At 43.5% G+C, this 18,565-nt stretch overlaps 1 protein-coding gene across 1 annotated transcript in view; it reads right to left on the bottom strand.

Moving 5' to 3' along the window:
* Positions 1 to 329: 329 nt before the first annotated feature.
* LOC106572641 (pleckstrin homology domain-containing family G member 5) overlaps positions 330 to 18,565 on the bottom strand; it is an 87,214-nt gene continuing 68,978 nt past the window's right edge. The window contains 10 exon segments of the mRNA XM_014147005.2: positions 330 to 3,436; positions 4,310 to 5,401; positions 5,574 to 5,838; positions 7,821 to 7,953; positions 8,291 to 8,410; positions 8,599 to 8,886; positions 9,209 to 9,520; positions 9,686 to 9,781; positions 10,848 to 11,018; positions 13,097 to 13,288. Of these exon segments, the coding sequence (XP_014002480.1) occupies positions 3,427 to 3,436; positions 4,310 to 5,401; positions 5,574 to 5,838; positions 7,821 to 7,953; positions 8,291 to 8,410; positions 8,599 to 8,886; positions 9,209 to 9,520; positions 9,686 to 9,781; positions 10,848 to 11,018; positions 13,097 to 13,288 (2,679 nt within the window). The 3' untranslated portion in view covers positions 330 to 3,426.

Raw genomic sequence — 18,565 nt, 5'->3', positions numbered from 1 at the left:
AAATTAGCAATAATTTCTATAAACCTGTTTTTACTTGTCATCATGGGGTACTGTGTGTAGATTGATGAGGGAATAAAAAATATATATTTTAGAATAAGGCTGTAACGTAACAAAATGTGGATAAAGTCAAGGGGTCTGAATACTTTCAGAATGCACGGTGTATATATTTATTCTGGACTCTGACGTTGCGCATTCTGATATTTCTTAATTCCTGTATTTTTGGGATGTGTGTATTGTTTTGTATTACTGCACTGTTGGAGCCAGAAAGATAAACATTTACCTGCACCTGCAACAACATCTGCAAAATATGTGTACTTGACCAATAAAAGTTGATGATCATTTTTTATTTGGTAAGACACTTTAGAGACATTCCTGAAAGGGAAAACAAATGGTTTTGGTTCATAGCAGACTCATCATTCCTGAAATATAAAAAACAAAAAACGAAATATTAAGACTACACAGACAAAATGTACAAGTCATAAAATCAAACAAACAATTTATATATATATATATATATATATATATATATATATATATATATATATATATATAAAACATAGCAATGTTAATAAATTAAATATTACAAATAAACAAAAACTAGAAGTAAACAAATGTTAAACTATTTAGTTTGGGAAACATTTGACAAGGAGGGTTTTTCGACAACTCATTAAATCATCAATAAGAACAAGCTGAATGTCAGTTAGACCATGTCAGTCTACTATGGTGGTCAATGCTCCCACCAAATCACTTCTCCTATTAGTGTGGACAGAAAACCATTCAAAGAAAACAACTCATTCACGAATAATATGCAACCCCAAACCATTGTTTTCAATTTCTAAGTTACTGTACATTAAATAAACACAAAATATGCAATGTCTCAAAAAAGTGCTCCAAGCTCATCATGACATGGAATACTTTTTAGTATAGACTGCTCTTTTACAATCACCACATTCTACCTGCTGCACTTGTGTTTGTTCTAATGTAGGCTGCAGGTTGTGAGTGCATGCTCACATCGTTCTACATTGGTGCAGTAATGTTTCCTCAAAACAACTCCATTCCACCCAATAACCAAGGGTTCATCTGAGAATGGAAAACCAGATCATCATCATCATCATCATCATCATAGCTAAATCATACTATTAATTGAAAAAATGGCTGCAGCAGCCCAGTAGAAAATACAAAGCCCAGAGAATACTCCATGTCTTAAACGCAGCCACTTTGAAAAATGAATAGTTGTCTGTGTACATTTGAAAACACACAGCAGTTGATAACATACAGTAATACATTATGTTCTGTTTGTTTGAACACTTGTAAGTTAACCTTTAGTTTGAAATCTACTGGCTAGTCAGGTCTTTACATCTTTGGGTATGTTAGCATTAGTCACAGAGGATGAAATCATGATGGAAATCTTTTTGGTTCAGTCAGGAGTTTAGGACAATGTATCATTCAAACACACACACACACACACACACACACACACACACACACACACACACACACACACACACACACACACACACACACACACACACACACACACACACACACACACACACACACACACACACAGCAAGTTCAAAGTGTGCACTGTGAATGTAAAGTAATTCCCTTTGTGATTCTTCTATTTAACACAGACACCATTGTGCAACATGTATTGTTTTGTCAAAGCAAACCAGGAGTAGTACAAATACCATGACATCCTAAATGCTACAATTCATCAACCACATTCTAGAGAGCCGTTATTTTCAACCACATTCTAGAGAGCCATTATTTTCAACCACATTCTAGAGAGCCGTTATATTCAACCACATTCTAGAGAGCCGTTATTTTCAACCACATTCTAGAGAGCCGTTATTTTCAACCACATTCTAGAGAGCCGTTATTTTCAACCACATTCTAGAGAGCCGTTATTTTCAACCACATTCTAGAGAGCCGTTATTTTCAACCACATTCTAGAGAGCCGTTATTTTCAACCACATTCTAGAGAGCCGTTATTTTCAACCACATTCTAGAGAGCCGTTATTTTCAACCACATTCTAGAGAGCCGTTATTTTCAACCACATTCTAGAGAGCCGTTATTTTCAACCACATTCTAGAGAGCCGTTATTTTCAACCACATTCTAGAGAGCCGTTATTTTCAACCACATTCTAGAGAGCTGGTATTTTCAACCACATTCTAGAGAGCCGTTATTTTCAACCACATTCTAGAGAGCCGTTATTTTCAACCACATTCTAGAGAGCCGTTATTTTCAACCACATTCTAGAGAGCCGTTATTTTCAACCACATTCTAGAGAGCCGTTATATTCAACCACATTCTAGAGAGCCGGTATTTTCAACCACATTCTAGAGAGCCGTTATTTTCAACCACATTCTAGAGAGCCGTTATTTTCAACCACATTCTATAGAGCCGTTATATTCAACCACATTCTAGAGAGCCGTTATTTTCAACCACATTCTAGAGAGCCGTTATATTCAACCACATTCTAGAGAGCCGTTATATTCAACCACATTCTAGAGAGCCGGTATTTTCAACCACATTCTAGAGAGCCGTTATTTTCAACCACATTCTAGAGAGCCGTTATTTTCAACCACATTCTAGAGAGCCGTTATTTTCAACCACATTCTAGAGAGCCGGTATTTTCAACCACATTCTAGAGAGCCGTTATTTTCAACCACATTCTAGAGAGCCGTTATTTTCAACCACATTCTAGAGAGCCGTTATTTTCAACCACATTCTAGAGAGCTGGTATTTTCAACCACATTCTAGAGAGCCGTTATTTTCAACCACATTCTAGAGAGCCGTTATTTTCAACCACATTCTAGAGAGCTGGTATTTTCAACCACATTCTAGAGAGCCGTTATTTTCAACCACATTCTAGAGAGCCGTTATATTCAACCACATTCTAGAGAGCAGGTATATTTCAGGAACTGTGCCCTTTTTTCCCCATAACTTAAGAGTTAAGAGTTTTTGGGCCACCCAAGCCTTTCCTACATATTCTCTGATCCAGTCCGATCCATAGCAGAGTGAAGCAGGTAGATCTATGCCTGGACGACCCCTCTTACAGTCTCCTTTTATTGGGTAGGCCGGTAGAGTGTTACCCCACACCAGTAACTGTCCAGTCCACCCAAAGGTCCCAGCCTCGGCTCCCCTCAACGCTACGTCCGTCCGTTTCAAAGTGCAAGAATTTAAACGTCTCTCTGCCTTTCCCCTCGCAATAAACTGAAACCAAATGCAACAGCAAATAATATTCTTATTGTCAGATCGCAAAACCGTGCAGCAGACACTGTCCAACAGGCAATGTAAAGGGAAAAGGCATCAGAGAGTGCATTTGTTTCAAGGAATTCAGTCCCCTCCATGCAGACACCACCAAGTGTGGTTCCTCTTCATGCTCAGGTGTCACTAGTTGGTTGTTGTCTGCCAGTGGTTACACCTCCCTAGAAACACAAAAACACACCACAGAGGTTGATTACCACAAGCCTTCGATATTGAACACAGTAAAACAGATCAAAATCAAGTTTATTAGCCGCGTAAATAGTTTAGCAAGTGTTATAGCGGGTGCAGCGAAATGCTTATGTTACTAGCTCCTAACAATACAGACAGTATCCTAACAATACAGACAGTATCCTAAAACACAACTTTTTATTCTAACTTTGGCTCAAAGAGTTCCTCTGGTGCTTGTAATTTGGTAGTGATTTTAGCGCAAATAATCATAGCTTGAATTGTGTTAACTTGGCAGAGACTTCATATAATCAAATACTATAGGCCTACATTTAGAATGACACATGGAAGCCCAAAGACTGGAGTTTATCACAGAGCACTACACTTTACAATGGGCAGGAGGTTCAGTACACCACTGCATTCTGTATCAGAAAGTAGGTTGGCTCTCTTTGAAGTATTGTAGATAGATGCGTTGCTCTCATTGTTTATAAAGCTATTTTACAGAAACTCCCTCTCTAACTAACATAACTAACCTTTAGCCGTACGAGTTACTAACTCTGAAAATTCCTTCGGTCTCTACAGAGTCAGGTAAATAAGCTTTAAAATGTGATGATTTGGTGCCACTAAGTCATTTCAGATGGCTGATTGAGGACCTTTTTAATGACAAATGTGTTTGTTGTCAATCGTTGTGTTTTGGATCTCTTGAGTTTCATATTTTATTGATCTGTATATTATTTTGCATTACTGGGCTCATCTGTGAAAGAGACTTTGGTCTCAGCATGACTCCCTATTAATAAAAAGGTTAAATAGAAAAGAGCACATCCAGGTATATAGAGATTATATCCAGTATAAAGTGAGCTGTGACTTACGACGCGGAGAGCGTAGAGTTGAGCACTAGGGTGGTGCGTATCCTATAGAGCTGGGCTAGGGTCAGCTTCTTGTGCTGCTGGGCCGGGGACTTTCTGCTTTTGGCCAATGACTGTTCCTCTGGGCCACCGGCTGTCAACGACTTACTGCACTTCCCTTTCTGTCCTCTAGATGGCGGCACCGCCGAGCCGCTACTGTTGGCCAGGCTCCTTCTGCCTTCGCAGGCCTCAGCTGCACCCAGAGCCCTCTTGCGGGCCTCTGCCCTCCTCAGGGTGTCACATAGCTTACTAGAGGGCATGCCCAGGGTGAGGAAGTCATCATCAGTCTGTTCTGAGTCTAGGTCAATCTGAAACAGCCCTGTGAGGTCACGGGCTCCGCCAAGTTCTGATAGGCTCTTACTATGGGTCAGGCATTCCGCCTGTTTTCTCCTGCGCTCTGATTGGTCCTGGGCTGTAGGGCTGCGGGTGTGTATCCGGGAGACAGAGACGTTGTCGTGGAAAAGCTGTAGGAGGTTGTCCTCTGAGCGGGACTTGACGTTTAGGTTCTGGAAGCAGTGGAGGCGGGCCGTCACTGGGGGGCGTCGCCGAGGCTTCAGCGACTGAACCACTGACAGCTGGGAACAAACAGAGGTTGAATCCTCCTCCTCTCCTCCTTCCTCTACCAGTTCCATTTCCACCTTCTTGTCCAACTTCACACCCACCTCGTGGCTCTCCACCTCTCCCTCCTCTTCTGTCTCCTCTCCATCGCTCTGGCCTGGCCGTGTCTGCAGGTCCAGCTCTCTCAGGAGGGACTCTGGGGAGAGGGTACCGTAGGCACTGTCCATGGACAGAGAGCGACACTGAGGTTCCAGCTGACCCTCCCCACCCTCCAGACCCCCCTCCTGCTCTTGCTCAGGGTCCCGGTCTGGGTCCAGGGGGCTAGCAGGGCGGCAGTGCAGGGGCTCAGGCCCAGTAGGTGGGGTAACTATGCATGAGTCTGGGCTTTTCTCTAAGGGTCCGCCTGGATCTGTGTGTGGGGAGGAGGGGTCTGGGTGCCCTCCTAAGTCTTCTCCTATGTCCATGACTGACAGCGTCTCTGTGGAGCCGTCCGAATGACTGGAAGAGAAAGAGAACTAAAAGGTTAGAACGATGAGAATAATTATAACACTAACAAAAATGTATAACGTTGACATTAAATAATCTCTGCACAGAACTGATGACCATCTACACAGTGTCCTTCTAGTAGTGCTTCACTCTTCTGTAGCTAAGTAGTGGTTTGGGTTTGTACCTTGGTCCCTGCTCGTCTTTGTGCCTTGAGCTGGCGGTGGAGTTGCTACTCTCGTCTACCTCCTCCTCTTCTTCCTCTCCATGTAGCCGGTGCTGTAAGGTGGTCTGCTGCCTGAGAACCTCCTCAGTCCGCAGTCTCTCGAGCTGGTTCTGGACGTTGCAGATGGCATCTACCCAGCTTCGCCCCTGGGTGGCGCTGTTGGCCTGGAATGTGTAGGCTGCCACGGCATTCTTGAACTCATTGAGGTAGATGATAATTAAGGACCCTACAGGAAGAGAGAGCAGAGAATCAACATTACATTTATTGAGTAAATAGAGCTAGTTTGGGTTGAATTGCAGGTGTTCAAATCTTTCAGATAGTTTGAGCGTTTGCTTGAGCGAGCCATGAGTGCCAGAAGGTAGGGATGGACATGAGTGATCCAGTACTTGAACGGACGTCAAAGCTCAATTTTTAACAAGAGAAAACTACTTGGTGGAAAGTGATGTGGCTGCCCGAACAAGCAAGTGAAATGCTGTCTTGAAGACAACGTTAATTTGTTTTGACTGTAGTGTTCCATTTGTACATGGGTTTATAATTATTTTTTTGTGTCCCGCAAATGTACAAGCATCACACAGTCCTTCCCACAAATACCCTTTCCCCTCCTTGTCTCATTCACTCAATTGCCTTTCGACCGCTCCCTTCACACATGTGCTGAGTGCTTCCGTTAGGTCTACAGAAATAAACGCCTATAAAAACATATCTAACTAATGGGATACACAAGCTACAATTTGTGGCCTGTTTTGCATGTTAGTTTGGCATTAATACGTGTCACATAACTATTTTCAAACAATGTAATGAAAAAAAAAATCTAGTTAATAAAGCCGCATACAAGCATGGTTTCTTTATTGTTTTCTTGAGTAAGGCAGCTCCAAAATGCAGGTGTTCAGCCTAGCTCAGTGCTTTCTGTGGTGGTGGGGCAGCCAGGGGAAAATACAGATGGTAGAGGTTAGTAATGTTCTCTAGTTGCGCCGTGATTGGCTCAGTGTTCTGTCACTCATGGGGCCACTACGTCACTGCAAAATCTAAAGTGAGAGGCACCGTTTGTCATGGTTATAGTGCAAAACATGTGTCTTGTTGTGGCTTTGCTGGCATGCCTAAAAAAAATAATAATAATTGAGTTTGCCCCACCTAGATTTACATGCTAAAATTGGCACTGTACATTCCTTTCCAAATGACGACAGTTTTATCACAAATTCTAAATGGACTGGTTGATTTAAGTAGGAAAATATGTGTCCAACAACGAGCTGCCGTTCTGGAATAATTGCGTCCAGTCTGTTTTCCGCTAAGGCTAATTTGCAAATTGCTACAGCAATTTAGATTTGGTTAGCCTAGGCGATAGCCCCCTAAAACATAGACAGGTTCCACACTGAAAATATGCAAAAACAGTTTGATAATGACAAAGAACATACTTTCAGCAGAATCATTAAGCATTTGCCTACTCACCTACAGATGTCATGGCCGTAATTCATCACTATGTTCAATGTGGAATTGTTAATCTTTATATCTAAAAGACAACAGATTTTGGTTTGTAACCCTGAAATGTTTTCCTTTCAACTCGCCAATTAGAGCCCGTTTCAAATGATCACTCTGAAAATAACTCGAGACTCGAGATGATCATCACTTCAGACTGAAAACTTTTTTCATTTAATTCTGTTATATTACATCATCTTTTTACTATAAAATAGGCTGGGGAAATAAGAGTGTCTTATCTGCTAAATTACCATAACAAGGCTATGCCATTGCATTCATAGGCTTCTACAAGCGCCACTGCTGAGGTTACTGGCTTTTTCAAGATTTTGTTCCATAATATAACCAGTTGATATTATGGTTTCAATACATTTCTTAAATGGCACTTGCTTATTTTTATTGAAAGAATATACAGTATATGGGGCAACTTAGCAATTAGGATTTGTTATCTGTAACGGTTATGATAAATTAGGCATTGTTGCACACTGTTGGCATAGGCCTATAGATAAATGCGCACATATGTTTTTCCAGTGCAGGCATTGTGGAGTTCTCTAAAAACAATCATGAGCGTACTTGAACAGCCCCCCAAAAATTAAATTGGTAGGGATCTGAACTTTTAGGACTTTTCCATTGGTTCCATTGCCCCAGACATGCTTAATCAAGCACAGCTGAAGAATTTGAAAGAAAACAAATACTTTGAATACAGGTCTGGTTCAAATGTAGTTCATTGCCGGCACTCACCAGGGTCCTTGAGTTCCTTGCAGACAACATTGTGGATGAGGAGGGGCTGTCTGATCACCTTGACCTTCTCAACCCTCTTCACTGGCTTGGTGATGAGCAGCAGGTCCGTGAAGAGGAAGCAGTACACGTCCATCTGAGGAGGGACGAATGGGGAAATACTTCCAGCTCAATTTCAGGTCAATCATCCTCATTCATTCACCAATCATACAATAACTAGGCTAAATCAAATCATTTGCTCCCCAATCACCCTGGTCATTGAAATATTCTACCACAACTTATAATACAGTGTTGGGTAGTTCTCAGCCCGCAACAGTTATGAGTTAAAAGCAGTTATAACCAGGGGTAGGGATGAGTTAAAAGCAGTTATAACCAGTTAGGATGTGCTAAAAGCAGTTATAACCAGTTAAGATGAGTTAAAAGCAGTTCTAATGTGTTAAAAGCAATTATAAGCAGCCCAGCCAGTCTCTTACCCTGTTGTCTTTGCCCTCCTTCATGCGCAGTGCCCCCTCTAGATGGAGCTGTCTGGTCTCCTCTGGTGATGTGCCTCTCATAGGAGCCATCAGGTCAAAGCAGTTAAACTCACGCAGGATCTGAGGAGAGAGAGAAGGGTTATACAGCAAGCAAAAATACAAGCCTCTTGTAGCAAAATGCAGCATAACTTTAACCTGGAGTAAAATTCACATTCAATAGAGATTCTCAATTGAACGTGCTTTTAGTCTAGCAGTAGACTTGCAGCATTATACTCAGGAAACCAGCCCTGAGTACGGTGTGTGCTCACCTTCTCCACCTCCTCGCTGCTCCCCTCCACTGCTTCGTAGGAGTCAATGCGTCCAGAGATGGTGGCTAGCTTCTGCCGCTCCTCCCGCTGACGCATCTGAGAGTCCACACTGTTGATGAAGCCCTCCACACATGCCACCATGCTGCTGACGGCGTCGCGGGATGATGAGTCGTCAGTCTTCTTGAGGACAGCCTTCAGCAGTAGGGGGTACTTGGTGAGTCTCTGGTGGGGCTTGGCCAGCATGTCAGCCAGCTTAAGACGGTTACACTGCTTATGAGTCTCAGCCCACTGTGTGTGTGTGTGTGTGTGTGTGTGTGTGTGTGTGTGTGTGTGTGTGTGTGTGTGTGTGTGTGTGAAATGAGAGAGAGAGAGAGAGCGAGAGACACACCAGGTGTTAGATCAAGAGTTGAAGCTTAAAGTAATTGTGGCTAGGAACTTACTGAACAGTACTGAAGTGGCAGGTAGAATGTACTACTGGTGTTAGAAATTAGTTGGCTGTGTTAGTGAGATACATGTTGAGAGGAGCAAATAGTCTTTGGTAGGCAGTTGTTTAACTTTACACTGTCACTATAAACAGAGAGATAGGAAAGACTGACAGACTGCAACTCACCGTGACGTAGATCCTGAAGAGCTCGTTGTCCCTGTGTAGTGATCTCATGTACTCCAGGCTGGCCTCTTCCTCCATGCAGTAACGGATGTAGGGCTTGAAACGGGAGGCAAAGGTCCTGAAGCCATGGTGGAGGTCAACAGGGTTGAGAAGGTTCCTGGCCAGCCGAGCAATCTCCAGGGCGGGCAGCATCACCTGGCTCCAAAGGGCAGTGTGTAGACGCACAATGTCCTGGATGTTACTGAAGAGACGCATTGGCTCCACCTCTGTGAGGAGACCACTCTCCTGCAGGTTCAACAGCCCACACAGGAACAACTACAGGAAGAGAGGAGGAAAGTTGTCAGTATGGGACATCTAGATAAAGCACTCATATGCCTAACAAATAGGACATCTAATTGAGATTAACTCAAGTGATTACTTAGGACCTGATATAGGGTTACAGTGTGGGAATATGGACATTCTTGTCTAAAGTGTACTTACATCAGTGATGACTCGTAGTTTCTTGATGTAGGTGGCCTCAGTGTGCAGAAGCTCCCAGATAGCCTCCTGCTGATGGAACTGGCGTCTGGTCAAAGTCTAGAAATACACACACACACAAGATAATGGCTTCATATGTTTGTGAACCAGGGATGGGGTCAATTCAATTTAAATTCCATTTAATTCAGAAAATAAACCCCATTCCACATTTTCCTAATTGAAAAGCATTGGAATTTCTGTACGTACTTCCCGAATTGATTGGAATTGAAATGGAAGTGACGCCAACCCTGATGTGAACACAACACATTCACTTTGCTTAATGAAAACTACAACTCCGTTCAGCCCAGCTTCACACAAAGTTCTTGACTTCTCTCGTGAATTATTTGATTTCTCGAAAGAAACGGGGCGTTGGGCCCACAAAAAACCCCGAACTAAATGGAATTCAAGTAATTGAAACGACATCTGTCAATTAGTTGTTGAACAACCAGGAAAAAAGCTCCATTCTGACGAATCACTCAGCACTGTTGTCCTGTGTTGTGGCGGTCTATTGGTATGTCTGTATGTATACGGTCACAATTTATTATTATTGAAAAACAATAAAAAGTAGTGTGAAATTTGAAATGAAAGAGGTTTGTTAATATGGGTTATTGTTATTGGGACAATTGATGGCTACAACAATCAAAGTAGTAGTAGTAATTTAAAAGGTAGATAAAAAAATAACTGTAGTGCACATCAATGTTATAAACTTATCATTCAATTCATCGTTAGGGCAATAATTCAGTCAATTTAGCACGATATGTATTTTTTCTATATCATCCAGCTCATGACATAACAGCTTTACTGTTACAAGTTTGCCCACACACAAGAGTATGTAAAAAATGATACCATTCTAGAAAGCGCTTAAACACTGATTAAGTTGGTGTGACTAATAATCCCCAAATCTGATTTTTGATGTCTTCACTCTTATTTTACAATGTAGATAATATTTGACTATTTTCTACATTGTAAAATAAGAGCGAAGACATCAAAAATCAAATAAAGAAAACCCCTTGAATGAGTAGGTGTGTCCAAACTTTTGACTGGTACAAGCATGTGTGATTGTGTCAGTGGAGTGTGTTTTGGTGAGTGCCTGTATTCATGTGTGTGCGTGTTCTTGTTACCGTACCTCAGGGTTGTCCAGTAGCTGCGTCCAGCTGTCCTCCAGGGCAAAGCTTGTCTCCTCTTCTTCCTCTTCCCAGGAGTCCTGGTGGAAGGACAGCTGAGGAGGAACCTTGGGAAGGCCAAAAAGAGTGTACGACTGCAGCTTATTCTGGAGCTGCTCCATGCGGTCCACTTCCTGTTAGAATGGACACAAACACATGTTAACAAACAGACCCTGTGGTTAAGAAACATTGGCATATTTTATCATCGGACCCAGCTTTGCCGGCTGAATTCAAGAATCCACCACTCATTGTGTATAGGAGAGGTCGCAATTTGCGCGATAAATTGGTTCATGCCAACTGCCAGCCACGAAAGAAAATCAGCCAGGCTCTTTTACGCCCGCTACCAAATGGTAGCTATAAAGGTAGAGGATGCGCACAGTGCAACAATATGATGAAGTGTGAATATTTCTGCGACCCACACACAGGAAAACGGTTTCAAATTAACGATATCATCACGTGCACCACCACCCATGTTATTTACATTATTAAATGTCCATGTGGGCTCTGCTATGTCGGTAAAACCTCCCGCTCTCTCAAACAGAGAATTAGTGAACATAAAAGTTCAATCAGGCGAAACGACAGGGATTATCCAGTCGCAGTACATTTTAATGACCAAAAGCATGACATTTCTACCTTTAGATTTTGTGGTATAGAGAAAGTCAAGATATCAGACAGGGGAGGTGATATTAATAATACTCTGAGCAAAAGAGAATGTTTTTGGATTTTCACCCTCCAGACATTATTTCCTAAAGGACTTAATGATGAAATGCCTATGTATGTTATGTTGTGAATTTAAAATATGTTCCTATTTAAGATTACTTTGTTTTTTCGTATGATGTACCCAATGATTAATGTAAACTTGCTATGTCCTCGTTGTGATTTTATGGACGTGTTCGGTACGTCTTGTCTATACACTTTTGTAATATTTGTGAAATGCATATTGTTATGTTTGGTAGCACTTATTTATTTTTCCTTTGCCTCCAACCCCTTTCCATACGTGGAACGGATGTGGGTGGGGCTAGGTCTAGATAGAGGTGCTGTTTTCTGAAAATTCACAAAAGCTCTGACGAAGGCCGTTAGGCCGATACGTAAGCTTATTAAATATCAGTGATACTATCAAGAACAGTGTGCGGTTTCCTTTTTTCATTCAACAAACAGACCCTGGGCAATATTATTCTACCTGCTTCACTAGAAGGTCATTCACATGTAGAGCACATTTAGATGAAATCACTATTACTATAGGAAGGGGAGGCAGAAACCGTGCATTTTCCTGTCCATTACAATATTAAAATAGAGCTTATTACACTCCTAAAGCAAAATGTAAACAGGCTTGAAATCCTGCATTAGCATAACCCTCCCTCGAGTCCACTGAATTCTTAAATCTGTTAACAGCTATCCAGCGTATTGTCCTGCCAGGACACAGACCAGCCTCATGTACTTATGAAAATGAGCTCTGTGCATTGAGATCAGTTGGACAATAGAGGAGGTGGGTGGAGGGGGAAGGAGGCTAGTGGAGTGGGAAGGAGGGGGTGTGCCAACTGTGCTTAAGGGACATGTCCCCTGAAGGCGGTACAGGATGCCCTGATTCACCCCTGCTTTGTGGAGGAGAGGGGCCAGGTCTCTGATCCACCCCTACCCTACACTGCCCTGACAAGATGAATAGAGATGATCTGGTAGCTGACAGGTGAGTGACAGACGCCGTCTCCCTCTGACATCTGCTACTGTGCAGGATATGACCTCAGGGGAGTGGAGACAATGTACGTGTGTGTGTGTGTGGGGGGGGGGTGTCTGTGTGCGACAGCGTGTGTGTGAATGTGTGCTTTGTTAGGCGATAAAGGCTAATGATTATTGCCATTTGAGATCCTTGTGTCTTATTGTGTTATTATTATCATCATCATCATCATCATCATCATGGTAGGGACCTGAATAGAATTTTGTATAACATGGAACACCGTTGTTAAACCCTCGTTCTTCCAGGCCACTTCCACCACAGCTACTAAGCATATTTGTTTAGTGGAAAGTTGCGGTGTGAGCCAACTCGGAGGCTTTGGAGAGAAGGGAAGTGATCTCACTGGGAGCTAAGTGGAAATGGCCTTCGACCCCTGCACCACACACACGATTGTGCACACACTAACCCCCCCACCAGCAAGCCCCTCCCTCTACTAGCGGCTGGGTTTCCCCCCGATGGCCCAGACCAGGCCTTTCCCCTCACCTTTCCGAAAGCCCCTGCTACAGCGTTGGAGCTGAAGAAGCCAGAGAAGCGGCTGGCTGCACGGTTCTTCCAGCTGTCCGGTCCAGGGCCTACGCCTGGCAGAGAGCCGCTCAGCCCGGCCAAGGAGTCCGGAGACGGGATGCTGGTGTCCCCAAGGAACTCTGTCATGTTTTTCCTGCGACGCGCCTGACCCTGCAAGAACCATGAGAGAGAGGAGAGACCAGTGTTCATATGGAGTCACCACCAAAAGGAGAGAGGAAGAGAGAAACAGACAGAGGTAATAAAAGGTAAATAAGATGGAAAGCGTTTAGGTGAGGACATCACTTGGAGATAATAGTGAGTCATCAGGCAGAGATAAGGAAAGAGACACGACAGAAGATGAGAAATACACAGAGGAGAATAAACAGGCAATCAAAGGGGATTTTTGAAGTGAGGGATGACATCGTCATCAGGAGAGCTGTTAAAGCCATCCTAACTGCCGTTCAGACACATACAGGATGAGAGGAAAGGAATGCCACTTCCTGAGACGGAACACTCCTTAAATCACAGAGGGAACATGGCAGGACGGACAGACAGGTCGGCTAGAGTCACTTGCTTGTCATCAAGCAAGCCCTGCTGCCGGCCTGTGAGTCTTAAAGACAAGCAATCTCAATCCACTTTACGAGCACCGGCCGCCGTGCAAACCAAACAAACATGGGCCTTCTCAGGCCTCAGTATCTGAGGAAGCAGTTGTTTTTGCCATCAGAGAGAGACAGTGTGTCAGTGCAGAATAATGTGCTAGTGGGGACTAGGGAGTCGCTGGGCCATTGACCCCTGTTTAGGTCATGACACAGAAGAGCAGCGTTTCCCAAACTCTGTCCTCGGGACCCCAAGGGGTGCAAGTTTTTTCTTCAAATATGAATCAGCTGTGTAGTGCTAGGGCAAAACCCAAAATGTGCAGCCTTTTGGGCCACCCCCCACCTTGCGTGCAAACCATTTCAGCAGCCACCCATGTGACAGCAAAGAGAAAAAAAATGTTTTAGAGTTAATTTCCGGCAATTCTCCACATTTTGCCATGGGGCGGAGAGAAAAATTACCAGTTTTACAACTGATGATCAATGGGCCCCACCCCATTGATCATCAGTAAGCATGTAGAAAGCATGATGGGTAATTCGACCATGCTTACTACAAGTTTAAATTGCTGGCCGCTAGACTAACTTACCAATCTAAAATCATTTAGCTGCCATGGGCTAATTAAGTGACTGCTGATGCACATCCCAACTACTATTCTAACTCTCATTAGTAAGTCGAGACCCCGGCTGAGTTCCCTCGCGGGCCTACAGGATAAGACCCACAGTGAGAATATACACACAAGAGGTCAGTAAGCATTGAGCAGTGGTCTCTAAACAACCTGTCAGACAGAGAGGAGCAATAGCAAACCACTCCCTCTCTCCGCAGACACAAACATGCCAATCTATAAACAATACTGTTCCAAATGTATTACCTTTCGGGATTCTTTAAAAGCGTTCATGCAGAAGCAAACATTTAGACCAATCGTTGTACTAGAGTACAATCTTTTCCTTCTGTCCAAAGAAATATTACTTCAACTCCATATTGTAGATAGTTTTCCTCCTCTGTTTTAGTATTCAAGTGGGACGGAAATTGAAGGGGAAAGGACCAAATATCTGAAGCTAAATTTCCCATTCACTATATTTAGATATAATCGCTTCAGTGGGGCAAACAGTGAGGCCCCTCATCCAGCTCTGACCAGGGGGATTTCTGGGGGATCTCGGCCAAGAGGACAAGGACACAGGTGCAGGAAGTGGACCGAGAGAGAGAGAGAGAGAGAGAGAGAGAGAGAGAGAGAGAGAGAGAGAGAGAGAGAGAGAGAGAGAGAGACAGCGAGAGAGAGAGAGAGAGAGAGAGAGAGAGAGAGAGAGAGAGAGAGAGAGAGAGGGACAGCGAGAGACACACACTGGACTATCTGCCAGTGACAGCAGCTCATTGGGCTGGACTAGAGGGGCTGAATTTCGATTACCTTGGCTCAGGAATGCTCTGGCAACAGATACACAGAGCATGGTAGGGGCAAAAAATGTGACTCTTTGATTTAGTGACATTGGTTTTAGAGTAGTATGACAACGAACATTTAACCAAAACTAAAACCTAACTAAAACCTAACCTTGCAGAACAAATCAAAGTCATGGCACTATCCCAACCAACCCAAATACAAGTAGCCTAAAGCCTCTACCGACTTCAAGATTTACTGTCTAAACTGGGATGTATAACTCTCTCTTACACTGCAGATTGATCACCCAGATATAGTAGGGGAAAGGCTCCCCAAAGCCTCACACACAATGGAAGCAGTAGAGTACTCACCATTAAAGCCAGCGGCATGTCAAAGATCTGAAAAACCATCCTAATCCTTCTGTTAGTTAGATTTTGCAGCACATACTGGACCCAGCTGCTGTGTTCTCTCAAGTTCAACCACTCTTTCTCTTACGCATACATTCACGATACACTCGTGCCAGAGCCCTCAGACTAAGAGAGGAAAGCCCCGAAGAGCGACAGCTGGAACAATGCAAGGTTGTTCCTAAAAAAAAAAAAAGTGCTTCTGAAGTCCAGTTATGACCTGAGATAAGAGGTCTTGCTCAAGTTGAAAGAGTCCAGGTTTGTATGTCTGATAGAGAAGTTCTTGTATCCTTCTTATCTCCATGAATACACCATGAGCACCACCCCAGGTCTCATCTTTGAACTCTGTGTCTCTGTGTACTCCGTGGTAGTCCTGCCTGTCCCGCTGTCCTAACTCAGAGGTGAAGCCTGCTGTGCTGATTGAGTCTGCTGCCTGCCTAAAATTTCACACAGTCACTGTCCTGGAGTCATAGCAACCAGGAGGATCCTGTCTGCTCCATTGTGTTGAGGAGGAAAGGAAGAGGAGGTGGGGCTACAGGAAAAGTGAGTGAGTGTCTGTGTGTGATCTGCATAGAAAGGGGTGTGGCCAGAGCAACAGCTTGCAGGGCTCCAACAGAAAAGAACAGGCATCCTGGTGCTGCACAGGACATGCCAACTGTTCATAGTAACTCACCCTTTGTTTAGTCGCTGCCTCTGACGTCCACTTTCCTTGTTCTGACTGTTCTGAATCCCCCACAGACACACACCCACACCCCCTCTCCCTTCACTGCTTTTCCCTTTTCTTTTAAACCACTGAATCTCTCTGCAAACTGACTGACAGCTTTACGTCATTTAAAATCTGGCATGCCTCCAATTCCGCTCCCTGATTGTAAATGAAACTGATACTCTAACACAGAACAGACATGTATTCAGGCTGTCACTAATGTGACGCCTATACCAGGCATATAGAAACATACTTACAAGGACAGTTGTGCCTCTTGGGAGCAAAGCTAACTGTCACGTATAGATAAATTGATTTTGGAAAAATAGGCAATGAGTGAGCTAACAAAAGCAAGTATTACTGAACTGGTGAGAACGTCAGTTAGGCCTTTACCGCAGTGACAAAACCACAAAGTATTGCTCTATTGTAGTTTGAACCCAAGTTACCCAACCCATTAGGCCTATATTTTCTCAATCAATTCTGTTTTTGTTTGCCCGTGGACACAAAACTTTACACAAAGCTTTCCTGGTTGACTGTAACAAGGTAAGAAATGACCAGTACTGACCTATTTTAACACATTTCCTTAGTATGCTTAGATATTCCTCACAGATATGACTAAGCAAACACCCCTTTCCACAAGACGTGGCAGCACAACTACACTCCATCAAATTCAGGTCATATCTAATCAACTGGGGTTAATGTACTTACTTTAGCATTGATCTCATATTTCTCAATGGGTTATTTTAATGACCTATTTGTAATGATACTCTACTTACAAAAACAGCAGATATTACAGAAGTCTGTTCAAAAGAGCAGCATTCAACACCTAACTAACCAGCCCACTCTAACCTATGATGTTTAGTTAAAACTATTTTACCTACTTCTCTGTGTAGCCCTGTATATATCTGACCAGCCCTCTCTAAACTTTATTGAGTTTCACCTGGCCTCTGTGCAGACCTATCTGTCACCTTCCATTAATAACAGAGAGGACCCTGACATACAACACCATTGACAGGTCTAGGAACTAGGGAAATTGGTGGCCCTGAGTATTTGGCAGTCACATGACATAAAGTCTCGTGTCCAGTTGGCTCCTTCCTCATCTTATCACAGCCCTTTGTGGTTTTAACCTTGGTTTGAAAAAAAAAACCAGAGGCGCCTGAATGGGGGAAAGTATTGAAAGTAGCTAAGCGGAAATGCAGTAAAAGTGTGACGTTAACCTTCCTGGCCACATGGACACCCACTGTGACACACACACTCAAAGACAGGAAGAAAGGCAATCACACACACACACACACACACACACACACACACACACACACACACACACACACACACACACACACACACACACACACACACACACACACACACACACACACGACCATGTCACGTTCCATTGGCTGGGAATGCAGTGCAAACCCCCATCATGGTCAACATATCACAGGGCCAGTGGCATTGCTCCAAAAACCTGCTCCTAATTCTACAGCCAGTTAGCGCCATGGTGAAACAAAGAACCAGAGATAGAGGGAAGAAGATCGTCCATTAAAACAATAGGATAGTCTTTATCCCCTGCTAACCCAGATATCACTGGCTAATGGTCAGCATGGGACCCATTTACATTTTAGTAATTTAGCAGACGCTCTTATCCAGAGCAACTTACAGGTGCAATTAGGGTTAAGTGCCTTGTTCAAGGGCACAGACAGAGTTTTCACCTAGTCGGCTCTGGGATTCGAGCCAGAGACCTTTCGGTTACTGGCCCAACGCTCTTAACTGCTAGGCTAACTGCTAGGCTACCTGCCGCCTACCTGGCACTGGATCCCAAACGTGCCATCACAAGAGGCCCACCAGCATGACTGGCGTCTCCACTGTTTCCACTACACACACACTACCTGGCTGGTGTTTTCCACCATGCACGGGACCAAGAGATAAATAAATCAGATACAATCTCCACCATGGCTAAGGTTACAGATTGAGAATCCTGCAATCATTGCCTAAGCATTACATTCAAGATGGCATACATTACAATGGCATTTCCTTATCTAATATCAACTTAAATACGGCAGCCAGAGAGGTACAGAGACCCAGTGGTTCTGTCTGTCTCACCTGACATTGTGTTGTTGTTGGGCTCTGGAGGGGGGCTGATTCAGGAATACACTCCACATGCAGCAGGTCCCAGCTACGCCAGGACGAGAGGCGATTAAACCGCACCATTCTCAATCCTCACTTAAGAATAGATGCAAAACCAGTCATACAAAAGTAAAAATGACTAATTTAAATTAGGAAGATCCTAAATCCAAAAGTCTATGAGATCCGAAAAACATAGCTAGAGAAAAGAGGAAGAAACCCAACCAAAGTCCACAGAGACAGGGAGTGCAAAGCAC

This window comes from Salmo salar, chromosome ssa15 (genome assembly GCF_905237065.1).
Source record: "Salmo salar chromosome ssa15, Ssal_v3.1, whole genome shotgun sequence".
Classification (NCBI taxonomy): domain Eukaryota; kingdom Metazoa; phylum Chordata; class Actinopteri; order Salmoniformes; family Salmonidae; genus Salmo; species Salmo salar.
Note: the sequence above shows the minus strand (reverse complement) of the source record. Positions and strands in the feature narration are given on the sequence as shown.